The sequence below is a fragment of the Cottoperca gobio genome, chromosome 16 (assembly GCF_900634415.1).
Source record: "Cottoperca gobio chromosome 16, fCotGob3.1, whole genome shotgun sequence".
NCBI lineage: Eukaryota > Metazoa > Chordata > Actinopteri > Perciformes > Bovichtidae > Cottoperca > Cottoperca gobio.
This window is the reverse complement of record NC_041370.1, coordinates 9,771,371-9,796,578: the sequence shown is the minus strand read 5'-3', so window position 1 is coordinate 9,796,578 and position 25,208 is coordinate 9,771,371. Positions and strand designations below refer to the sequence as shown.

The window sequence follows — 25,208 nt, the reverse complement described above, 5'->3', positions numbered from 1 at the left end:
AATAAAAGCTGTAGATACCTTTCCTGGGTTATTTTTCTAAAGAGAAAGGGAAATCTTTCTGCTCCAACACTGAAATGTAATTTCAAAGCTGCCTCAGGCACAGAACAATGAAACTGAACTGTGTTGTAGAGCAAATAAAACACAGCGATTGAATTGCAATTATTGGTTGCTTCTTTATTTATTCTCCTTGTAACTCACAGGGAAAGCCTACTGACTATTTCAAAATGTCATCCAGATGTAAAGTGTAACTTTTCACTGCTCTTTTTTTTGCATACATTGTGAACTTAAACCTCAACCAAAAAAATATATTTTTTATTTTTACAGGTACAAGTGGAAGAAAGTAAAACCGACCGATGTAAATAAAACTATAAATATCTTGTAATGACAGAATTGTACATCTTTGACAATTAACGTTTTGATTTATTTTTATTGTGTTGTCAAAATGACCAGTAAGCTTCTGCAAAACTCTATCTTTGCAGATAATTCAGAAGAATATAACACCCCTTGTGGAAATAATAATGACCCTATAATAATATTTATTTCATATGCTATGAAAAAAACATATAACCTGCCATTAAATGACAAATGGTCATGGACACATATAGTTCCTCTAGGTATGAGTATTCCTAGAAAACTGCCAGTGACATGCAAATAAACTTTTAGAATCATGTTAAATAGTTTACCTTAAAAACTGGATTATGATTATAGTTGTTATTACACAGATTAGACATTTACAACACTACTAAATAGTTGTTTTATTTTGTAATTTTGAATAGTCAGAAAAACACAGCCACACCATGACGATACAAAAATGCTTACTGTACATTAGAAACATCTCAAAAATAAAAGAAATTCTGATGTAAAAATTTTAACAAAAATGTAACTACTAAGACAATAGAGAGAAGAAAATAAATTGAGATCTAGGTTATCTCAACCACAATATAATGTTTTTTATGTGGTGAAATTAGAGGCCAGGCAGACAATCAATCATGTGAGATAAAATGTTGCCATATTGTATAGAAAAAAAACATAATTTTATATATATATATATATAGATATATATACTATATATATATATATATATATATTATATAATATATATATATATATAGATATATATACATATATATATATATATATATATAATATAATATATAGATATATATATATATATTACATCTTATACCTATTCTATAATATCTATATTTATTTCTATATATATCTATACATCTATATATGTTTATTTTTATCTATATATATCTCTATATATATCTATCTCTTATCTCCTCCTATATATATCATACCTCTATGTTCTCTTTATGAACTTACTCATCAAGGAGTAAGGTGACATTTTTACTACAATATATATATTTGTATGGCATATTTTTATAGCTATATAAAGCTAGGAAGTGGACCTAACTTGTTATTTTTATTTATTTATTCAACTATATATACAAGATACAAGATGATTTACATGTATTTATTTCGATATATATTTTCTATAAATATTTATTAATTTATTATGACTCCTATGATATTTTTACATTGGTGTAAATATTTACCGATAGCCGCACAACTCTGGTACCTCGGGTACTGTGGTTCATTCGGATTTTCTGGGATGATCTGAATCACGCGCCTGGAATCAGATCATTCCAAGCAAACCGTCGGTTGTGTTTGGTTGTGGATTCAAACAAATCCGATCTCAGATCTGTGTCTGCGGACACTCGCCACCACTCAGTGGTAAACAAAGGGCGCGCAAATCTCCCTACTCTAGCGCGAGAGTGCCGCACAGGCACCTGCTGCAGCGTTCCAATTAGCTGTTTGACACGTCAGTCACAGTTAGCCCGCCTCTTGTCCGTTAGCATTGGTTGATGGCGGAGATCCTTGTGATACCGTTAACACTATTCGTCGCCGAACCCGTTTCATGCCAGTTGTGGGGCGGAAAGTTCCCGTCGTATTCACGAGGCGGGTCTAGTGCTCGGTTGTAGATTTTGATTGGAGTTATTTCTCTCTGAGGTTTGACTAAAAACCGTCTCCTTGTACCTGGTTGGTCTGCTGGCAGGAAGTAGCTCTCCCGGGCTGAAGCCGTCGCCTTGCCCTCACTGCTCTCTGTTTTATTCCCATCGAGAAGTGTGAGTGCGGCTCCAGCGAGAGAGCGGTGCAATGATAAAAGCCGCATATGCGGTAGGCTACACACCTATCAGGCAGGAAAATACCCACGAAACAGCCTCACCCCGGTTCTCTTTGCATCACAGCCTTATCCACGACTCTGAGTGAAACCTATAGGTAAGATATTTAATTGCATTTCGTCTAATCCAACTCGTAAATAGCCAGTGTAATATCCTGAACGTATCATATTTCAGTGGAGCTGGCTAACCTCGCTAGGTTGGTCTAAATGCGGTGGCATAACGCCTAAAAATGAAACGTCTGTGGGACTAGAGACGTTCAGTTTTGAGCTTTATGTTCGCCTTCGACCAGAGGCTTCCGTCGAGATGACCTGAAGTCTGGCCATGGGAAACTGTCTAATGTGTCTAATGGCCACACTAGAAGGGATTTTGACCCATATAATTATAAGTTAGCCTATTGGCCTACTGTGATCTTTGTGTCATATCATAATAATAGCTATTTTTCTCAGTGAGAATGGCTTGGTTGTGGCTGCTACTACATACGGTTCACAGTCAATTAAAGGCTGGGGCTCATGTGATTGTTCGTGTCTTATGTTCAAGGTGTGGTTGCTTTCATCAGTTTCTGTGCTGGAGCTACAGAGATGAAATGCAGGTAATATATAGGGGTCACGCCGCAGCTGTACTGTTCTGCGGCCGCACTATAATTATCATCATAGACACAGTGGCTTAATAATGTCACCTCTCCTCCTCACTGTCCGCTAAAGTGCGCAGATGACACAATATATCATCATCGATGCAAAGCTGAAGAAAAAAGGCGTCTCCTGCCTGCTCCCCCACCCGTTTAAAACACGCACAATCACGCGCAGACACCCACACATTAATTACCCACACACACACATATATACAGAGGCACACACCCCAAAAGACCCCCCGCATTGAATGACCTCAGTTCAGACGCTGAAGGTATTGTCTGTGGGCTGCTGCTTGGTGTTGCTAGGGAGGACAGCAGTCAGGTTTTGGCAACTCCAGCTGCTGCAGGACGAGTTTGCTGGTCAGTCCAGGCTGTACTGCGACAACCTGTGAGGTGTGTGTGTGTGTGCGTGTGCGAAGACTTTTGGTTAATCATTGGCATCGATGGGAGTCAGCAGCTGCATCCCACACTGCAGTTAAAGTGTTGGTATGCAAAGTATTCTTTTATAATCACTGTTAAAAGATGATTTAAGAATAGAGCTGAGTTATATATTCATCTTATTGTTAACAAATCCTATAATTAAAAAAAAAGACCCAAACCAACAATTAATTGATGATGAAGTACTGCCTGTGTAGCAAGAGCCTGACACAGTTCATTCCTCTGTACGTAGACCTCCACCATCCAATAACTTAAAAAAATCAGTCAGACACAAAGACTCACTAGGTGACATGCTTCCTTCAATGGCTTAGCCCTAACCCCGGGCGCTGTCCACTGCCCCTAATACTAGAATGGGTTAAATGCAGAGTCTAAATTTCACTGTGTGTGCTGTGTGTGTGTGTGTGTGTATAATAAACAGTTGATTCAATCCCTCCATGTTTATTACCATGAACAAGGAAACTAGATTATCCACAAAACCCACATACTTGTCCTGGTGATGTAAATACTCACTACAGCATGAAATGAGTTTGCTGAAAATATTCCCAGACAAAGGTCTTTTTACTTACGTTTGCTAAAAGCTATGGTGCCTACTGTTATACCACATATTAGTGTGTTTGTGCCTTCAGTAGAAACAAATTGGCTTGGGGCTACGTTCCACAGACACGTTGTAAAGTATTTAAAAGATTGACTACCGCATTGTTGGATTTAGTCTTTTCATGGGATCTGTTGACAATCAGAAACATCTAGAGTAAAGCCAGCCTTCAAAAATCAAGCCACTGAGGGATCACATATTTTCCATACCGAGAGGCTGGGTGGTGGCGTCTCTTTTGTCAACGTGTTGACTCCACACCCAGTGTCGTATTGGAGTAACAGGTATGGTTAAGGCAGGGTTGAGGACCAGGCCCTTTTTATGATCAGACAGAGCGGAAAAAACTGAGATGCATAGCAGGAATCAAGCCAGATGACATACCTGCCGAGGCATGTAGACACCTTACAGTTGACATTTACTCTTACTCAAGCGTGCTTCAATAAAGTCTTATTTTGATCACTGTAATGATCTTTTACACATCATTTTGATATCAACTTTACCAGCTAGCTCATCAATCAGTGAAACAGTGAATTAATACATTAGCAATTGTTAAGCATCATTCATCGTTCCTGTGGGACAGCTTAAAGGGTTTTATTCCTAAATTGTAGGCTACGTCTATCTTGGTAGTCACATGAAGTTCAGGTGTGTGTGTGTGCATGTGTGTGTGCGTGTGTGTGTGTGTGTGTGTGTGTGTGTGTGTATAGAAAAGTGTTGTAAATAAAATAAAAGTTATGTAATTAGTAAAATAATTAGATTGTAAGCTGAATGGTTGTCAATAGCTGTACTTACATACAGTATGTTATTATTTGTATGTCTGCAATTAATAACCTTTTCATTATTGATTCGTCTACCAATTATGTTCATGATTCATGTTTGGTCTTTTGAAGTCTGCAAATAGCAACAAATGCCCATCACATGTTCTAAGAGAGCATGGGGACGTCTTAAAATGTCTGCAAAATCCAAACATATTCTGTTTAAAACAGTAAAAAGCTCACACTTGAGAAGCTGTGACCAGTGAATGTTTCCTTTTCCTTAAATTATGAATAGATAGACAGAATAAACTATTTTGACAATTGACAATTGAATTATCTGATATCGTGTTCTGGTCATGGGTGACGGTTACCATTGGTCATCATGGGCCTTCCACGACCTAGCAGCAACCAGCCCATCTGAAACAATGTCACTCCTACTAGCCTCAACAAAAAGTTTTAAAGTCATGAGTTCTCCTCCACCAAGAGAACTTCTCTCACGAAATCCCCGCTGAACATTGTTTCTTAGTTGTCAGACCAAATCAAGAAACATCCTGTTGTAGCGCTACAGTCACTCTGACAGGAGGTTGTCTACATGTTTCTTCATGTTCCACTTCTAGCTGCTGTCACCTCACCTTTCACTGTGTCCACTAGTTTTCAGTGGGGGCTTCACTAGATATGTATCTCTACTGAGCGGCCTCTAGTAGAAGGAAGGATGCTTCTTTTTCTTTCAGTTAACAATAGATTCAGTCCATTTACATCCTCTCTTCACTGCTATACAACCCATTTCTCCTCTTCCTCGCCATCCCTCCCCCTCTCACTGTCATGTCAGTTTACTCAGTCGATTGATGTATCTCGCTCTTCCTCCTCCCTCCACCCCTCCACCCACCGATCTCTCTGTCTTTCTTCCCTTCTTCGCCTTGATTTGCTGTCTTTCAATTAGGCCATCCCTGACCCAATCTCAGCTGGATATGGCCTGCATGCTACTTGCGTGCTTACTACTGCTCTTGCTTTTATGTGTGGGCATGGAGTACATGTGTGTCTTGACACAGAATCACATCAGTGTCACTGTCAGACAGTCCTTCACATCATCCTAAACGCTCCAGTTCTAAGCCTCCCACAAGACAGCAGTCCTGTGATAAAAAGTCAACACTGGCTCACTTTTTAATGTTTGTCTTTTTTTGTCTCTTCTTCTTTCCTGACTCAGTGCCAGTAGAACCATGTCCAAGCCAACGGGGGGCGGTGTCAACGATGTCACCCGCTTGCTGACATCGGGGGCCACGCAACCAGGGTCTCCCACCTCCAACTCTACCTTCTCCGCAGCCAGCCAGGCCGACTGGGCGGCTAAGAGGCTGGTGTGGGTGCCGTCGGAGAAGCATGGCTTTGAGGTAAGGCGGGTATTGAAAGAAATGGATAACTCTTACCGGATGTAATTTATTTCTACAACTTGTCTTCCTGTTTCCCACCATCTAAGTCTTAATCCTCTGGTAAATAATTAGCTCCAAGTGTGTGCCTTCAATTGAAGGTGTGTCAAATATGTGAGACTAAGCAGTACAGGGTGTGTGTGCGTTATCATATGTTATGAGGTCCTCAGGACGATACCAGTTCCCCCATGCTTTCCATTGTCCTATTAGAGTCCTTAATATGCCTTGTGATGCTCTCTAACACATTTAGTCCTAATGACTATCACAAGGTCCATATTAATTTGTTCCACTTTTCCAGGCTACTCGTATAATGCACATTAGGAGTTTTTATTGGTGCATATTGTAGGATGTGACATATGAATTGTATGTCCTATCTCTGAGTCTCTCTCTCTCTGCTGGACTGGTTTCACAGAGAGCTCTATGAATAGAACAATACCCTCCTTCAGCCTCCTAATGTTAAAGAGGCCGTTGTAGCCACACTGACTTCATTTTACACTCATGATCTGAGAACGGCACTGTAGGACAAACACGCACACACATACCGAATATACACATTCATAACACACAGACAGACGTGCACGCTTTCATCCAGTTTCATATTCTGAGCATGCAGTGTAATCTGTGACTAATGTACTCCCACAGACACACGCACATATTTTGTGTGTTGTGCATGTCAAGTATAAAGTGTAGCAGAGCAGAATCCTGTGACCTGGTCAAACCCAGTGTGCACTTCCTGTCCAACAAGCACAAGACCAACAGCATGACAACAGAGTTTCTCTTTTCTGTCACCATCTATTCTTGTCTGCTGTCAAATACAGTGACTACTCTTGCTCTAAAGCTCACTGGCATAGATTCTGTCAAACATTTTCATAAATATATTTTTAATATTTGCTTCATTTAGTCTGCTGGGTTACTGTAGAGTTAAAGGAATAGACCAGAGTTTGTGTGTGTTATATAGCGAGGCAACTAACGATTTTTTTCATTATCTATTAATCTGCCAATTTATTTTCTAGATTAATCGTTTGATCTATAAAATGTCTGGAACTAGTTAAAAATGTCCGTACCAGTTTGTCAAAAATCCTTTTAAATGTCTCGTTTTGTCAGTCCAAAACCCAAAGATATTCAGTTTAATATAATCTAGAAGTTTAAAGTCTCTGCTAATTGAACAGAAACTCTTCCTTCATCTCGCATTCTGTCTTTATTAAATCTCTCTCTTCTTATACCCCCAGTCGGCCAGTATTCGGGAGGAGCGCGGTGATGAGGTGGAGGTTGAGCTGACAGACAGCCAGAGGAAGGTGACTCTGTCCAGGGAGGAGGTGCAGCGAATGAACCCCCCGCGCTTCAGCAAAGTAGAGGACATGGCCGACCTCACCTGCCTCAACGAAGCCTCGGTGCTGCACAACCTGAGAGAGAGATACTACTCTGGCTTGATATATGTGAGTGCACGAAACAATGAATGCATGAGAAGGTGAACGCGTTCACAGCATAAAACTAATAAATAACCTGTCAACATTGTTCTCGCAGCAATAAAAATGTTCACATACATGTTTGTGTGCACATTCCCTGTGATGTACATGCACGTGTTAGCTCCTCCAGCATCTCCTGTGTAACTGATACGAGGTGCTAAGAGAGTTGAGGAGTCCGTTTACAAAGTTGTTCATGTGTGTGGTGACGGCAGTAGGAGGCATCTCCAGTTTCTCCTGCAGAAAAGGAGTACGAGAGTGCAAAGAAGAGATATGAGTAGATTAGGAAAGATATGAATGGAAGTCATAGTAATGTAAGCCAATGATAATTGACAGGAAGCATATAATAAAGTAGAATAATATATTGGCAATGTAGTTGAGCTGCGTATTAATGAGTTGAATGATGGCGGAGGATGCTGAGAGGAAAGGTTAAGAAAGGAGCGGAGGTACATTGTTGGAATAGCTGCGAGAGGCGTGTTACAATATGATAAGTTAAGAGTGCCTTATGTCATTCTCATGCATTTCACTGCAGTTGGAATGCATTATGAAAACACTAATGTTACAAACAGTGTGGATGGACACTGTAGAAAGTCGCCGGCTGCATTTACATTAGAGCTGCACAATATATCATTTTCTTAACTTGTGAAATAAACACATTGCAAAAGACTGCAATATTGAACTCTTGGATTTTTTTTGTGTTATCTTCCTTATTGAATGAACTGACATTTAGAAACCTTGGTGCAAGAGTCTGTTTTTGCATTTTTAGAATGGCTGATAACAGAAGATGTTTCATTGTGATCATGTGTGCGTATGCTATGTTGTGATTGGTGTTATGTATATGGAGCATCAGGCTGGAAATGTATGACTGTTTGTTTGAATGAAATCAGTTTAATTGACGATTCCCAGAATGTTCAGATCGCAATAGTTTAATAAAAGTATGCTACTCCCATGCAGACTTAAATCTGCCTTGACTGATCCTAATTGTTGGTGAAATAAAACGCTCCATGGACTGCACTATGAGGATACGGTCAATGTAAATCTCTCTGCTCTGTTTGTTCTTTCCAGACATATTCAGGGCTGTTCTGTGTGGTGGTCAATCCTTACAAGAACCTGCCCATCTACACAGACTCCATCGTGGAGATGTACCGGGGCAAAAAACGCCACGAGATGCCCCCACACATCTACGCCATATCAGAGGCCGCCTATCGCAGCATGCTACAAGGTATTCAACTCTACCTCTGACCTCTGACCTCTGACTAACTGTTGACACTAACCTAATCCATACATCAGTTATCAGCTCAGCTGGCCTTAAACGTTGCACTGCATCCCGTCTGTGATCTTTGATCGCGAAGGCGCACCATGAACACTGAAGGTGTGGTATATTCTTGACCTGTGGCTGTTATCAAAAGCCTTTTAAAAGTCGAAACAAATAGGCAAGACGGTATTTTCCACAACACAGATTTCCAGGTGTGGCACTCGAACAGTAGGGTGTGTAATGACTGGTAGATTCAGTGATACTGTTGTGTATTTCTTGTGGTAATTATATCAAGCGCATATTATACTCATGGCAGCCATGCATGACAAACATTTTTTTTGGCCCTACCTGTCATGTTGAGCTCATGAGAATTCCCAGCAACCACTAAAAAGCAGTTAAGGATTAAGCAACGTCTTTGCCTCAGGATGTCTCCCTGAGAAAACAGGAGAGATGACGCTCTATGTCTGCAAGGGTAGGTGTGTCACCACAGTGATCGAACCTGTAGGACCAGTATGAATTCTTCTAGACTGAACATGTGGGAATCTTGAATAGTACAAAGTAATATTGCAAACAATGTCCACGCATTGTCTACCAGTGTTGTGTGGTTTAGGAGCCTGGAGAGACCAGTGACCTGCTTCTCTCTACACAGTCGCACAGTCGAAGAGGCATGGGACGATATGAACATTTCATGTCACGATTATCCTGGCCAAAATATCCTGGGCTTATAACCTCCTTGCTCCTATACAGCACCTTACAGTGTGTTATATCAAGGAATCACGTCAACACACGTAGACTTTTAAATGGGCAGAGTCGGGATCCTTGATGTATTAAACCACATGTTTAACACTTGTGACTCATTTGACCTCACATTGTTTTTCTCTCACAGACAGAGAAGATCAGGCAATCCTCTGCACGTGAGTAGCCTACTCTAGGACGTCAGTGTGTCTGTCTGTCAATGCTTTGTATTTTTCCGTGAGGAAAATCTCTGTTCTGGTCACACGGAGACTGCCTGCCTCTGTGGGCGTGTGCATGCTTTCATGTGTCTTCTTTTGTGTGCATTGGTGCCTCCATGCACATATGCATGTTATTGTTACGTATTCAGATATCAAGCAAATGTTGTTTCTATTAAAATGATGCACAGATGCACTAGGACGGCGTATTATAGGCCATTGTAGCCATTTCTGAAAAAAGAAATCCGGAGGTATTCCAAGAAACAAACTACACATTTCTCTGAAAACTCTGCAACCTTGCAAAGTTAAGCAAGTTGGTTCCTTGACGAAATAAGTTTTTTTTTTTTTTCTTGTAAATTTGTGACTTTATAATCTCAAAATATTCCATTTATATTTCGTAAATTTGACTTAAATCTAGTCGAGTAAAAAAAAAAAATATATATATATATATATATATATATATATATTCCCCCCCAACTCCTTAATTTCTTGCATGCATTCATCTCCTTACAGATCTGATTTTCTTTCCCAGGTGTGAACAGAAAATCTTGAAAAACAAACAAACAAACCTTTAAGATATGAATTAAAGAGTACGCTCGCACCTGTGCTTACTTCTTCTCTAATTTGTCTCTATGCAGCTAATAACCCATCTACAGTTAGTTAGTTAATTAGTTAGTACTTGTTGGCCTTCTTAACCGTATGTCAATGATTTCCATGATTAATTGTCATGGGCATCATTTGTTGCAGAGATTTTCAGTTCATGTGGAATATGAATTGTTTTTATTACAAATGTACAAATACAGGACATGTCAGTGTCGTCCACACCGATGTTTGATATAGGCCATTCTCAAACATGAATTTCAAGAACAGAACAATCAAATCTTAGCAAAAAAGTCAGGCCTGTAATGTGAATGCATCCTGCTCTTTGTTTGGACCCCTGGTTTGTCTACGTACCTACTTGCCCCAGGGCCTGCCGCCCGTCTCTCTGTCATCATGTCTTCCTGCCAGACTCTTCCTGTCATTGTCAAGGATCACACTTTAGGTCCATCTTTAAATCAGTGTATTTGGGACGAGGCATCTGCTTCTTTTAGATCTTTTACAGCTGCTATTTTTACTCCAACCTCTTCGTTCTTCTCCAAAAGCCACAATACTGACCGAGCCTGTATCCTCCACACCTGCTTTCTGTTTAGACCCGTGGCTTTGAATGCACTGCGTGAGCTCTATATTTATTGGTGTGATGAATGTTTGGCCACTTGTTCTTGTGTGTTCGCTCTCTTTTTAAAATGCATATACCATTTATAATTGAGACCATATGTGTTTTAAGATGGACTGTTTTGTAAAGAGAATAGTATTTATTCTGTGTGTGTGTGTGTGTGTGTGTGTGTGTGTGTGTGTGTGTGTGTGTGTGTGTGTGTGTGTGTGTGTGTGTGTGTGTGTGTGTGTGTGTGTGTGTGTGTGTGTGTGTGTGTGTGTGTGTGTGTGTGTGTGTGTGTGTGTGTGTGTGTGTGTGTGTGTGTGTTCCAGAGGCGAGTCTGGAGCTGGGAAAACCGAGAACACTAAGAAAGTCATCCAGTATATGGCTCATGTTGCCTCCTCCCATAAGAGTGGCACTCTGGGTAGGAACAAGGAAGCTATACAGGTATGTCCCAGTAGAGAAACCACAGAATCCAGCATAAAAGAAGAGCAGCTGGAAAAACAACATACAAAGAGAAGAAGGGCTTTCTATCAACATTAAGAATGAAGGGGTAAAGAATAACAGGAAGAATAGTGACAGTGAAGAAGTGATAAAGGAGCGTTAAGGGGAAACGGGTAAAAGATTTGGAAAAGAAGTATGATGAGGCTGTAGGAAAGGAAAGAAAGAAGGATAAGAATATTTCCCTAAAAAGAAGTACTCCTTTAACCTAATATGTCCCAACTTGTTGGTGTTTTCAGTTGTGATTTAGTTGCAACTTGCTGCTCTCTTTAACCTAAATCACATCTTCTCTCTTTATTTATGGGATCATACTGACAAATGTTTATGATTATCAGACATTATGGGTTTACTGCGGGTTCAATCCTCTTACCTCAACATGCAGGTTTTCTCTGTCAATCAGTCCTCGCTTTCCACATTTTCTCAGCAATTTTTCTTACCTTCCTTCCTGCACTTGTTTCCCCTCATTCTCTTCTCTCTGCATTGCCTCTCTCTGTCTTTCCTGCATGTCCAGATGGACGGCTCTAGGTCCTTAACAAGAGGCTGTTCTTTGGTGAACAGGGTGAGTTAACTATGTTGCTGTCCTGTCCTGTGCTTCTGTCCCGTCCTGTTTCCTGCTTAATGAACTCCACAATGATAACATTAACATAACATTAAACCTTTAACTGTCAGCGCTGATAAGGTTCCTCATAACAGTCGAGCTTTGTACAGTATATTTGATTTTGTTTGTTTGTATTCCTTTATTTGTTGTTGTTGTTGTTATTGTTGTCTTATTGGTCTTTTTTTGTTTGTTTGTTTATCCCATCCATGTGTTCACCCATCCACCCATTCTACTCCCTCCTAAAACTTCATTTTTTCCCCCCCACAATCGTCAGAGCATGCAATATGTGAGTATGAAAGTATTTAGACAACTTGGGGTTTTAGTCATTGGGGGTCACATTTTGTAGAATATTTACCAGAGCTGAAATGATTCTCTTGATACATGACGAGAACCATGTCCTCTGTGCATCGTGCTCTATTTCCTTTACTTTTATCTGAATGAGGCTTTCTAGATGTCTAGTTTTGGCACATTTTATGTTATTCTTCTCAGCGCGCTGATGGCTGGCTTCCCATTCCCAGTGAATTGTAAATGCCACAGGTTAGAACTGTGAAGCATTTCTGATGTAGACGTGGTTTTCACATGACCTGTACAGTATGTGTGCATGTTAAAATCAGTGCAGATTTAGGTGTGGGAGTGCGTGTGTAGCAAGCCGACAAGTGTACACACTTAAATATATGGTTTTGTTCACATGTACAGTGTAGTGTGTACACTATAAAAAGAGCTGACCTCCAGCTGTGTGTGTGTGTGTGTGTGTGTGTGTGTGTGCCTTTTGTGTTAGCTTGTCTGCATTCCTTGCCAGCTTTTACAGTACAACCACCTCCTGTAGCTACAGTAACTCCCCATCACTGGCTGCTGCTGTTGCTGCTGCTGCTGCTGCTGCTGCTGCTGCTGCTGCTGCTGCTGCTGATGCTGCATCAACAGCTGCTGCACTGGCAATGCGACAACATTAAGTCATGCATTGTAGCTCGCTAGAATGAGCCAATATTTAACTTGTGTATGATGTTAGCATCTAAATATGCAGCTTCCCTCGGCCCTTCTTTTCTGCAACAGTGATTCTCAACTGGCTCTTGTTGGATTGCCTTTTAATAATGGAGGAAATTAAATGTTAATGAATGAAATGTGCAACATGATTGATGTCCTTATTGATCGCTAAACTACTGAGGGCCCATTACTCTTATTGATGTTGAGAATGATTTGTTCCTGGGTCTGGGGATGCTGTGTGTTTGTGGTTGCTTTTTAGGGCCCTAAAATGCACCATTTTCTGTCACTGCTCTTCAAGGATGAGTCATGCTTTTTTTGTTTTACATAACATATTAGTAGTTACTCCAAAGAGAGCACGATTAGATGCTGCATTTTAGTAGATGGATAGGCCTTATGGAAGTATTTAGTTGTGCTGTGAATCTGATCTGACGTCCCCTGTGTGTCTCAGGGCGAGCTGGAGAGACAGCTGCTGCAGGCCAACCCCATACTGGAGGCCTTCGGCAACGCAAAGACTGTTAAAAACGACAACTCCTCTAGATTCGTAAGAGCAGACAAGATACATTAAGCAAACGGATAATATTTATAACCTCCTGAAACTTCTGTCATCTGTATTATCAGTTTGATAATGTACCTAATAATATAATATAACTTTAGGAATTTAATGAAACCACTTTATTTTTTATTTTTCAGGGTAAATTCATCCGCATTAATTTTGATGTGGCGGGGTACATTGTTGGTGCCAACATCGAAGCCTGTATCCTTTTACATATCTTCAAAGGTTTTGAAAGGTTAATACACTCTTGCTCTCTAAGTAAGCTTCCTGATTTACAGCATATGTAGGTGAAAATACTTTAATCTCTTTATTGTGACATTCTGTTTGTTTTTGAAGGTGCTTTCTGAAACTTCACGCTTGTGGGAGTACTGGCTTGTAGGTTGTTCATTGCATCTTTAAAGGTTTACATATACATCAATGTTACATATACTATATTTAAAAGGCTAAATTGCTATAAGCGGAAAATGACTGAAGTTTAATATAACTAGTTTCAGCTGTATATCTCCATAACCATATGAATCCAGACCTCCTTGAAAAGTCCCGGGCCACCCGTCAGGCCAAAGATGAAAGGACGTTCCACATCTTTTACCAGTTATTGTGTGGAACTTCAGAGGAGACAAAAGGTGAGCCAAAGGAATAGTCAACCAACATGTGATAACTAAATACTGCTGTAATATGACCTGTGGTAATTCAGGTCTTTTCTACTTTAATTCCCATCCGTAGCTGACCTGCTCTTAGGAACTGCTGATGAGTACCGCTTTCTCAGTGGAGGCTCCATCCCGGTTACTGGTCAGAGCGATTCAGATAACTTCACCCAGACCATGGACTCCATGGCTATAATGGGCTTCAACCCAGAGGAAGTCGTTATGTAAGACATGAGACGACAGAGAAGAAAGAGTAGTTTGCTTTTTGCTAATTTGATCCCTGCTATAAATCTACCTTCCTTCTCCCTGTCTCACCTCTCCTCAGCCATGCTTAAGCTGATCTCCGCTGTGCTCCAGTTTGGGAACATTTCATTCATGAAGGAGAAGAACCACGATCAGGCCTCAATGCCTGATAACACGGCTGCTCAGAAACTGTGCCATCTGCTGGGCATCAACGTGCTGGAGTTCACTCGGGCCATCCTTACTCCCAGAATCAAAGTGGCTCGAGAGTATGTGCAGAAGGCCCAGACGAAAGAACAGGTAAGAGTTATGTGCATAGACGTTTGTGCTCATTCAGATAAAAAAAATGTTGTCCCTGTGAAGTGCATCTCAGAGTGTATCCTTCTTCCTGTAGGCTGACTTTGCTGTGGAGGCGTTGGCGAAGGCAACATATGAGCGTCTGTTCAGATGGCTGGTCCACAGGATCAACAGAGCTCTGGATCGCAGACAGAGACAGGGAGCCTCCTTCATAGGCATCCTTGATATCGCTGGATTTGAGATCTTCCAGGTATGTTCATGTCATTTATGGTTTGTTTGCAGTAGGTAATTTATACAAATGCATCATGAGGGATGATAGTGGGCCCCAGCATTTGTCCTGAGATGTTTTTATAATGAGGGATATTTCAAGCGTTTTATTTCTATTTACAATTAGTATTAGGTCCAGGCAAGCGTTATAAGCATGTAGGGGTGTGGGTTGTCATCCGTGTGCTGTCGTCACAAACGTCTTCCATAGTTAACATTGTATTAATTATGGAGTCTGTGTTTTCTCTGCAGCTGAACTCCTTTGAGCAGCTGTGTATCAACTACACCAACGAGAAGCTGCAGCAGCTCTTCAACCACACCATGTTCATCTTGGAGCAGGAGGAGTACCAGCGGGAGGGCATCGAGTGGAACTTCATCGACTTCGGCCTTGACTTGCAGCCCTGCATTGACCTCATTGAGAAACCAGTAAATACACACAAAAACCTTTTTAAATAAAAGGAGCACACATTGTTAAATGTATAATATAGATGCTGATGGTAAAGTTCAGGTTGTGTGTGGCCCATAGATGAAGGAGGGAAAGTGGATAAAAGAACATCAATTAAAACACAAACCTGCAGGAACACACGTTGCTTTGATTCCTTGTCCTCTTGGATGAATAAAGTCCACATTTGACTCACAGTAAATGTTGTTGTCTCTGTTAGGCCCACCCGCCTGGTGTTCTGGCCCTGCTGGATGAAGAGTGCTGGTTCCCGCGGGCGACAGACCGCTCATTTGTGGAGAAGCTGTCTGCTGAGCAAGGCACCCATCCAAAATTCTTCAAACCAAAGCAGCCACGCGGGGAAGTCGACTTCTCCATCATTCACTATGCTGGCAAGGTATCCCATCATTTTTTTACATCTTTCTGTGTCTACCATCTTTCCAATTTAAAATGACACCAACTGAAATGTCCCCTGCCATCCGTAATGTGTCTCAGGTGGACTACAAGGCACATGATTGGTTAGTGAAGAACATGGATCCTCTGAACGACAACGTGGCGTCTCTTCTCCACCAGTCGTCGGATAATTTTGTCTCAGAGCTTTGGAAGGAGGGTGAGACTGATTTACTCAAGTCCATTCCCACCATGTACAGTTAACCTTTTAAATTGTACTTTTAACTGGAAAAGTAAAATATTTTCACTCACTGTATTTCTTTTTGAGCTTGTCAAGTATAAAATGATGAAGCTTTCTTGTGCAAAATGTACTAACTTTACTGTATTTCTCTCTTTTTCTCTTTCTCTATCATGCAATTATTCTATCTATCTGCTGGCTCACTTTCTCCTCATCTCTCTGTTCTTCATCCTCTTTGTTCTCTCCTGTGTTCGCTTGCTCTTATCTTTTTTCCTTCTGTTCTTTTCTCTTCCCTCTCCACTAATTCGGTGCTCGCTTTGGCTCCGTCTTTCCTTCCCTCTTTTCTTTCTCCCTGGGCCTTCCTTCCTTTTTCCTGCATCAGATATTCAAACTCTTCCTCGCGTATACTTCTTTGATTCCTTTGCCACACTCCAGACTAATGGCTCCGACAGTAGGTTTTTCTCCTCCTCTGTGTGTCACACTCACATTCCTCACTCCCACTTCTGATTACATTACCCCTTTGTTTTTTGTCTGCCTGCTGTTTTATTGCAGAGTGCCTTTTTGTGTCATTTTTGATTCCTTTTTAGTTGTGCTGTAGTGTTAGAGCTGTTTCATGTTGTAAATTCCTTTTTCTCATATCGTCGCTGTGCTGTTTGCTCAGTTCTCTCTTCGATCTTTCACCAAGTTTTTGCCTTTGGTGACTTGTGCTGTGCTTGTGTGAAGTAGCTTTTCCCATTCATAAAGAAGTAATTCATCTTGGTTGTGTAGAAATTCAACAGTGTAAAAGTAGCAGCATGCTCACGATTAGTCACAAAAACCACCCTCAAGATCGCAGTTGTGCTGCACAATACTGCTACAAACAACTGCCACTGGAGAGGTTTTTATGAAACAGCAGAAATGTGATCCTGAATGAGTTCTGGAGATGCAACATATTGGCATACATTACTAACATTTAAATAGCTTGAATAGCAACCTCAGGATTAGTGTAATAGTATTATTAATGTCGATATTTGGCTGATTGTGGAATTGGCAGTTTCATAACATCTTTCTAAGACTATATCAATAAAATGGTCAAATCAAGAAGAGAATAAATCATCACAGACAAACCTGCAGTCATGCCTGTCGCGACATGTTCAAACTAACAAGTTAAGCTAGGAAACTTGTTATGCACCTGCACGGTACTAAGACTGTGTCTGTGTATGTTACTGGCCAATATGGGTGAGCAAATAAATGCTGTTCGTATTTGCTTTGAAACCATATCCTTGCATCTCTAATGAACTCGTCCATTCTCTACCGTCTGATATCTGTAACCATCTGTGCAGAGACTTGATGGCAGGTGTGCCCATGGCATCAGTGGGGCATTCACACAGACGTCACCGCGCCAAATTTTGCAAACACTCTTTTTCTCTCCACTAAACTGATAATTGTTGCTGAAACTAAAGCCCTGTTCCGTGTGTTCGTCCAGTGGACAGAATCGTGGGTCTGGACCAGGTGTCGACAGGAGAAAACGCCGGGCCGGTCACGTTCGGAGCGTCGGGGCTGAAGACGAAGAAGGGGATGTTTAGGACCGTTGGTCAGCTTTACAAGGAGTCTCTCACGAAGCTGATGGCCACGCTGAGGAACACCAATCCCAACTTCCTCCGCTGCATCATCCCCAACCACGAGAAGAAGGTAAGACGGGGAGACCAGATGAGGAAGAGAGTGGCGGGCATGAGGGACATGGTTTTAAATCAAAACAGACAAGACAGCAGTAAGAAATGTCTTAATTAAATTGTTCATTCTTTTCACTCTTTGCTTTCTCTTGTCTGCTTGTCGTCAGGCCGGTAAGCTGTCCCCCAACCTCGTTTTGGACCAACTGAGGTGTAATGGAGTTCTGGAGGGGATCCGTATCTGCAGACAAGGCTTCCCTAACCGCATCCCATTCCAGGAGTTTAGACAGAGGTGTGTTTTATATTTTTATATCACAGAAGAAACAACAGACACACACTGAATTCTTCAACAGGCACTTTCTCTGGTCCCTGCTAACAACCCTTTTTACACATCCTTAGTCTTGTGTCTCTTGCTCAAACACTCACACACTTACAAAATCACATTTGTCCTTCAGATATGAGATCCTGACTCCTAATGCTATTCCTCGCACCTTCATGGACGGCAAACAGGCATCAGAACTCATGGTGAGTCCTTTTTCAGTCACTGTAAGAATACTACTTGCTGTATATTGATTCAAATGGTGAAAATGTCCAACCACTGTTTCCTCGTTCAGATCCGAGCTTTGGAGCTGGATCACAACCTGTTCAGGGTGGGTCAGAGCAAAGTCTTCTTCAGAGCCGGAGTCCTGGGTCACCTGGAAGAAGAAAGAGACCTAAAGATCACAGACACCATCATACGCTTCCAGAGCTCCTCCAGAGGCTACCTCGCACGCAAGTAAGAGCAAAACCTACGATTAAAACATTAGCAGAGGAGAGAGGTATGATGGATACTGTGTTATTGATCCTGTTGGTCATTTTTAAACATTTGTTACACATAAATCCACTTGATTTTATTCAGTTTGTCAACAATCACTTTCTTACTAAATGAAAGTAAAAGCATAGGAGTAGACACACATCTGACAGGTGGGACTTCTCTGTAAGGAGCACTCGCTTGCTGCTAGCACGCAGTTTTGTATTTCGCTCTTAAAGGAGCATGAATATTTAATCTTGTCAGCCCCTATCAGTGACTCAGGAATAGCAACAGCATTGACAGGTATTTGGCCTGTAAACGACATGAATAATAATGTTGTATTTTTACAATGGCTAACTAATTAGAGGTAAGTCTATTTGTATGGCACATTTCATGCACAAAGGCAATTCAGAGTGCTTTAGATAATGCAATAAAACATTCAAATGTCAATCAAAACTAAGTGTCCTAAATGCCTCTAAGTCCCTAATTATGTGTCCCTAGTGTTGGCCTTGACTAGTTAAAGTTTAGTACTGCCCCATCCCTGCTGTAAATGTTAGGAGGAAGGTGTAGTGGCGCACAGCTCAAAAAGCTGGTATGCCAAATTTCGGCACCTGTCAAAGTAATTAAGATGATATTTAGTCTTGCAGAAAAAAAAGAGTAAACACAATCAAAGTTGTCATTTGTTTTGTAAAAGAGAGCTATTACCTGACCGACCCACCACCGTGAATCATTTCAACGATTACCTGCAAACACACGTGTAGTTTTGTTGATTTATTGTTGCTTTTTTCTTTTCTTTTCTTTCTTTTTTTACTTCTCAGAGCCTTCATGAAGAAGCAGCAGCAGATGAGCGCACTGAGGGTGATGCAGAGGAACTGTGCTGCTTACCTCAAACTCAGAAACTGGCAGTGGTGGCGGCTATTCACCAAGGTACTGAGCGCACAACTACATTACAACACCGATGTGAAATGTATAATAAATAAAATCCTAGGGGATGCAGGAATGGGGACGTCCCTCACATTGACCTCTGACCCCCCTGTTCTGTCCCGACCAGGTGAAGCCCCTGCTGCAGGTGACCCGGCAAGATGAGGAGATCCAGGTTAGGGAGGCCGACCTCCAGAAGGCCAAGGACAACCTCACCCGAGTGGAGCAGGACTACACAGACCTGGACAAGAAGCATATTCAGGTAAACAAACCTGCATCTTGTTCTGCTCCTTGTTCACCCCTGCTCCCCCGACGCTGACATCCCTCTGCTATGAATCAGTGCCTCGCTCACTACTCTTCCTCCTCCTCCTTTCTTTGACACGTTCTAGCTGATCGAGGAGAAGGCTGTGCTGGCTGACCAGCTGCAGGCGGAGGCAGAGCTGTTTGCGGAGGCAGAGGAGATGAGGGCCCGGTTGGCAAGTCGGAAGCAGGAGCTGGAGGAGGTGCTGGGCGAGATGGAGAGTCGATTGGAGGAAGAGGAGGAGAGAGGCGTGCAGATGACCAATGAGAAGAAGAAGATGCAGCAGAATGTTCAGGTTGGGAGATTAAGTGAACTAACACTAATACTGACATATCTGTTCTTTCTGCTGTTTAGTCATAAAAACAGAAGTAAATCTGTAATTTAACACGCAAATTGAAGTTAAATTAGAGCTATTTTCCATTCCCTGCATGTTACTTAAATCATATTCTCTTGTTAGGACCTGGAGGAGCAGTTGGAGGAGGAGGAAAGTGCCCGACAGCGCCTCCTGCTGGAGAAGGTTACCTTGGAGACCAAAGTGAAGAGTCTGGAAACTGACCTGCTGAGTGCAGTGGAGCAGAGAGACCGACTCAGCAAGGTTGACGTCACAATATAACTTAATCATCTTTTGTGAGTTTGTTTTGTACATTATTGTATTTTTTTTTACACGTTTCATGATCCCTTGCAATGTTGGTATTTTTCTCTGAGCAGGAGAAGAAACAGTTTGAAGAGCGTCTGAGCGAGGTGACCGATCAGCTCACTGAGGAAGAGGAGAAAACTAAAAGTCTCAACAAACTTAAGAACAAGCAAGAAGCTGTCATCGCTGACCTAGAGGGTAAATGTCCTAAAGTCATTACACAAGCAACAGGTGTAGCGTAGTGTTTCGGTTACATGCTGTTTCAATTAAAAAATGACCCATTCAAATGTATTTAGAAGATCTTTTAGTGTTTTGAGTTAAAAAAAATAATAATAATATTTGAAAGACAAAAATCTTTTTCTCCTGAAAATGAGTGAATAATTGTGAAGAATATGATCTCAGTATTAAACTAAAATAATTACCATAGCTAGAGAAATCTTACATTGATAAATTTAATTATCAACTGATTGATTTTTGTATGATTATTGTATTATGCATAATTAATATGCGCAGCCCAAGAAGGCTTACAAGACACCATTATTGAGAAAGAAAACAGAAACCAGAGTAGCAACAACAAAAACAAAAGCACTAAACAAATAAACGATACTTTTTTTAAGCTTTAGAAACTAAAGAAGTGTTAACATTAAAACCATTTTATTCTGTCATCAGCAGTCCACCAAAACATTTCTGAAATTTTGAACAGACATTTCATTCAATATAGATATTCTTATCATCTCAATGAAAGTACAGTACAGGAGAAAATGTGATTCATTTTATTTTCAACTTCTCCTAATTCCCATAACTCTCACGACCTTTTGTCTTTACTGTTCAAATACTGCGATTTGTAATCTGTTGCTTCCACAACTGTTTTTAGAGCGCCTGAAGCGTGAGGAGCAGGGTCGCTTGGAGCAGGAGAAGTGGAAGAGGAGGATGGAGAACGACTCGGTGGAGGCCCAGGAGCAGCTGTCGGACCTGGGCATGCTGTCTGGCGAGCTGAGGGGCAGTCTGGCTCAGAAGGAGAAGGAAATCACCACCCTGCAGGGCCGGTGAGACACATGAGTACACATGAAAGACGCAGTAACACAAATAAAGCCTTCTCATAGATCTTTCAAACTACACCCCTCCCCCCTCTCTTTTAGTATTTTCTGGAGTTGTGCATGACCATGAATGAAACAAATAAAAAATGTTTCTCTGTTTCTGTCAGGTTGGAAGAAGAAGGAGCGCGTCGTGCTGAAGCTCAGAGGGCACTGAGGGAGGCCATGTCCCAGGTATCTGAGCTGAAGGAGGAAGTGGAGAATGAGCGAGGGATGAGGGAAAGGGCAGAGAAACAGAGGCGAGACCTTGGGGAGGAGCTGGAGGCTTTGAGAACTGAGCTGGAGGACACTCTGGACACCACAGCTGCCCAGCAGGAGCTAAGGTAACTGATACACACATACATTTAGGCTTTGAGAGTTTCTGTTGTGAGGTCAGGCCTGAAAAAGAAAAGTATAATAAAAGGGCAAGAATTGGACTCCTTTGACCTCTTTCCTCTTCCGTCTACGCAGGTCTCGTCGGGAGGCGGAGTTAAATGATCTCCAGCGGTGTGTTGAAGATGAGACTCGTCGCCACGAGGTCCAGCTATCAGAACTCAGAGTCAAACACAGCTCCGCCATAGACAACCTCCAGGAACAACTCGACAATAGCAAGAGAGTAAGAGGAACACACACACACTCACACATTTAAAAACACATGCACGTGTAAAAATGTCACTCATAAGGTGTCGTGTCCGTCTTTCTCTTTCAGGCACGTCAATCCCTCGAGAAGGCTAAATCGGTGCTGGAGGAAGAGAGGCAGAATTTGAGCTCTGAGCTTAAGAGCCTCCAAGCGAGCCGCACGGAGAGCGAGCGAGGCCGCAAGAGGGCCGAGGGTCAGCTGCAGGAGCTCGGCGCCCGACTGACTCAGGCTGGCTCAGAGCGGGAGGAAAAGGAAGAGCGAGTGCACAAGCTACAGGTGCAAATGGACACAAAAGCACTGATATTTAAACTTCACATAATCGGATTCTGGTTCTGCAGTAAAGAGATCTTCTTGTGTCAGTTTGGGTAAATTTATCACCATTCTTTTTTTTTTTCAGATTGAGATTGAGGCTCTCTCCAGCAATGTGTCCTCCTCTGACACCAAAACCCTTCGGCTCACTAAAGAGGTCAGCAGCCTGGAGAGCCAGCTGAATGATGCAAAGGTAACAAAGTGAAACACACACACACACACACACACACATACAGGGTGTGACATTAGGCCACAGATACTTTTGGCATGTTGAGAGAATAACAACAGTTTTAACACATCTTGAAAAAGATCCTCCATTGGCTCCAATCCCAACTGAAAAACACCCACACGTGTACAGTCTTGTCACCGGGCTTTGGTTGACACTCGTGTCTTTTCTTCTCTCTCAGGAACTTCTGCAGGATGAAACTCGTCAGAAGATGGCTCTGGGCTCGAGGGTGCGAGCGCTGGAGGAGGAGAAGAACGGACTGATGGAAAGGCAGGAGGAGGAGGAGGAGAGAGCCAAAGAGTTGACCCGGCAGATTCAGACTCATACCCAGCAGGTAAATACAAGAGACCCACTCAGGCTTTGTTTAGCTCTGTAACCTCTGCTTCATCCCTATGAAATAAATACCAATCAATGTATGTTGTTCCAGACGATGGTCCACAGCAGTAAAAGTTCCCAAATACAATAAAATGACAGTCGATGCAAACAAACATCACATTTAATTTTCTCATATTTCAAATTGTTCCCCTAATAATTCACAATATCCAACTATGTAAAACTGATTATTATGGATTATTGCTTCAGCTGGCAGAGCTTCGTAAGCAGTCGGAGGAGGTGAACACTGCGGTGGAAACCGGAGAGGAGACGCGCAGGAAACTCCAGAGAGAGCTGGACAGCGTCGTCCAGAGAGAGCGACAGAAGGAGGAGGAGAAGGAGAGGGTGGAGAGGCAGAGGGAGCGCCTGAGGGAGGAGATAGAGGACATGACCCTCGCCCTGCAGAGAGAGAGACAGAACTGTACGTCCCTGGAGAAGAGGCAGAAGAAGTTTGACCAGGTCAGAGCCTCATCAGTTTGCGTCCATGCACAACTGCAAAAATATTCCTGAAATATCTTCCCTTGACCTCTTCACTTTGTCTCCTTCAACCCCTCAGTGTCTGGCAGAGGAGAAGGCGGTGAGCGCCCGGCTGGCAGAGGAAAGGGACCGAGCAGAAGCAGACAGTCGAGAGAAGGAGACGAGACATCTGGCACTTTCCCGAGCCCTGCAGGTAAACTGATTGAGAGCAGACAGTTCGAGGATTGTTGTTGCGTTTCTGCGATTGCCGTGATTAATTTCTTCTTGTGTTTCTGTGTGTAGGAGGCCCAGGACGGGAGGGAAGAGCTAGAGAGGGCCAACAAGCAGCTCCGTCAGGATATGGAACAGCTTGTAAACCAGCAGGACGACGTTGGCAAGAATGTAGGAATCCTCCTCTTGGGACTCCTTTGTTATGTCTCTGTCTCAGTCCTCAGTGAGTCACCACCTCTTATCTGCTTTCACATCAGGTCCATGAGCTGGAGCGCACCCGCAGGACCTTAGATACAGAAGCTCAGAACCTGCGAGTTCAGACGCAGGAGCTGGAGGAGGAGCTGACGGAGGCGGAGAACTCGAGGCTGAGGCTGGAGGTCACCCTGCAGGCGCTCAAGGCTCAGTTTGAGCGGGAGATAAGCACTAGCGAGGAGAAGGGAGAGGAGAAGAGGAGGGCGCTCAGCAAACAGGTAGAGAGAGGAAATAAAGTGTTGTTGCTGTTCCTCTCTCCAAATCACTCAAACTGTTCTTATCCTCCTTCCTTTGCCAGGTGAGAGAGTTGGAGATCCAGCTGGAGGAGGAGAAGAGTCAGCGGTCTCAGTCTGTGTCGTCCAAGAAGCAGCTGGAAGCAGAACTGCAGGAAGCCGAGGCCCAGGTGGAGAACACCAGCCGCGGAAAAGAGGATGCTATGAAGCAGCTACGGAGGCTGCAGGTAAAAACATTTTCCCACGCGTAAACATTGATTTACTGTACTCGTTTATGGCTTGATTTTTTAAAAATAAAAGTCTCTATTTGTCACAGGGTCAAATGAAAGAAGTGCTGCGCGAGCTAGATGAGAGCAAGTTGACTCGGGATGAGGTGATCGCTCAGTCGAAAGACAGCGAAAAGAAAATTCAAAGTCTGGAAGCAGAAGTCCTGCAGTTCACTGAGGTGCGTGTATTTACCTGAAACCCTGCAAAAATATTTCGATGTAATGCTTTTAAAATAACCTTTAACCCCTGTCTGCGTTTGTTGGTCTGTGCAGGAGCTTTCTGTATCAGACAGGCAGAAGAGACAGGCTCAGCAGGAGAGAGACGAGATTTCCGATGAGATGGTCAACAGCAGCTCTGGAAAGTTAGTATCACTTTACTGCAGATATACTATGTTAATCTGTGTATTGTTGATTGGTATGTGGACTTAGTTTGGTTTTACTATAACATAATGTTTGTCCAGGACCGCACTGTTTGAAGAGAAGCGGAGGTTAGATGCACGAGTCAGCCAGCTGGAGGAGGAGCTGGAGGAGGAGCAGAGTAACTCTGAGCTGGTGGCGGAGAGACAAAGGAAGACTATTCTACAGGTACGGTAGATGTACCTGCACACACACACACACACACGTCCACACACACACACACGTCCACCACTCTCTGTCACCCCATGACATGCATGTAAGCGCACATCCTCATTGCTCCTCTGCTCACGGTCCAGATGGAGACTATGACCGTGCAGCTGCAGGGAGAGAGGACTTTGGCCCAGAAGGCAGAGGCGGCTCGGGAGCAACTGGAGAGGCAGAACAAGGAGCTGAAGTCCCGACTGGGGGACATGGAG

General features: G+C 42.5%; 1 protein-coding gene across 2 annotated transcripts in view; it reads left to right on the top strand.

Moving 5' to 3' along the window:
• Positions 1 to 1,950: 1,950 nt before the first annotated feature.
• The window catches only part of myh14 (myosin, heavy chain 14, non-muscle), a 26,743-nt gene continuing 3,485 nt past the window's right edge, over positions 1,951 to 25,208 (top strand). Inside the window, exons 1-42 of one of the 2 annotated variants that reach the window (XM_029450826.1) lie at positions 1,951 to 2,286; positions 5,801 to 5,981; positions 7,247 to 7,453; positions 8,546 to 8,702; positions 9,622 to 9,649; positions 11,210 to 11,324; positions 11,890 to 11,937; positions 12,251 to 12,262; positions 13,406 to 13,498; positions 13,648 to 13,711; positions 14,035 to 14,133; positions 14,234 to 14,370; positions 14,473 to 14,694; positions 14,789 to 14,941; positions 15,208 to 15,381; positions 15,618 to 15,791; positions 15,890 to 16,004; positions 16,405 to 16,473; positions 17,488 to 17,693; positions 17,842 to 17,963; positions 18,127 to 18,196; positions 18,286 to 18,446; positions 19,280 to 19,388; positions 19,513 to 19,644; positions 19,772 to 19,978; positions 20,141 to 20,278; positions 20,392 to 20,515; positions 21,192 to 21,363; positions 21,522 to 21,734; positions 21,862 to 22,006; positions 22,100 to 22,306; positions 22,428 to 22,532; positions 22,747 to 22,899; positions 23,148 to 23,396; positions 23,494 to 23,607; positions 23,697 to 23,795; positions 23,882 to 24,094; positions 24,175 to 24,336; positions 24,426 to 24,554; positions 24,649 to 24,737; positions 24,837 to 24,960; positions 25,089 to 25,208. The exon at positions 25,089 to 25,208 is cut by the window's right edge and continues 89 nt beyond it. In XM_029450826.1, coding sequence (XP_029306686.1) covers positions 5,814 to 5,981; positions 7,247 to 7,453; positions 8,546 to 8,702; positions 9,622 to 9,649; positions 11,210 to 11,324; positions 11,890 to 11,937; positions 12,251 to 12,262; positions 13,406 to 13,498; positions 13,648 to 13,711; positions 14,035 to 14,133; positions 14,234 to 14,370; positions 14,473 to 14,694; positions 14,789 to 14,941; positions 15,208 to 15,381; positions 15,618 to 15,791; positions 15,890 to 16,004; positions 16,405 to 16,473; positions 17,488 to 17,693; positions 17,842 to 17,963; positions 18,127 to 18,196; positions 18,286 to 18,446; positions 19,280 to 19,388; positions 19,513 to 19,644; positions 19,772 to 19,978; positions 20,141 to 20,278; positions 20,392 to 20,515; positions 21,192 to 21,363; positions 21,522 to 21,734; positions 21,862 to 22,006; positions 22,100 to 22,306; positions 22,428 to 22,532; positions 22,747 to 22,899; positions 23,148 to 23,396; positions 23,494 to 23,607; positions 23,697 to 23,795; positions 23,882 to 24,094; positions 24,175 to 24,336; positions 24,426 to 24,554; positions 24,649 to 24,737; positions 24,837 to 24,960; positions 25,089 to 25,208 — 5,598 coding nt within the window. In that variant the 5' untranslated portion in view covers positions 1,951 to 2,286; positions 5,801 to 5,813. Of the gene's footprint in view, positions 2,287 to 5,800; positions 5,982 to 7,246; positions 7,454 to 8,545; positions 8,703 to 9,621; positions 9,650 to 11,209; positions 11,325 to 11,889; positions 11,938 to 12,250; positions 12,263 to 13,405; positions 13,499 to 13,647; positions 13,712 to 14,034; positions 14,134 to 14,185; positions 14,379 to 14,472; positions 14,695 to 14,788; positions 14,942 to 15,207; positions 15,382 to 15,617; positions 15,792 to 15,889; positions 16,005 to 16,404; positions 16,474 to 17,487; positions 17,694 to 17,841; positions 17,964 to 18,126; positions 18,197 to 18,285; positions 18,447 to 19,279; positions 19,389 to 19,512; positions 19,645 to 19,771; positions 19,979 to 20,140; positions 20,279 to 20,391; positions 20,516 to 21,191; positions 21,364 to 21,521; positions 21,735 to 21,861; positions 22,007 to 22,099; positions 22,307 to 22,427; positions 22,533 to 22,746; positions 22,900 to 23,147; positions 23,397 to 23,493; positions 23,608 to 23,696; positions 23,796 to 23,881; positions 24,095 to 24,174; positions 24,337 to 24,425; positions 24,555 to 24,648; positions 24,738 to 24,836; positions 24,961 to 25,088 lie in introns of those variants that run through there. The other variant, XM_029450825.1, reaches the window with a different exon arrangement.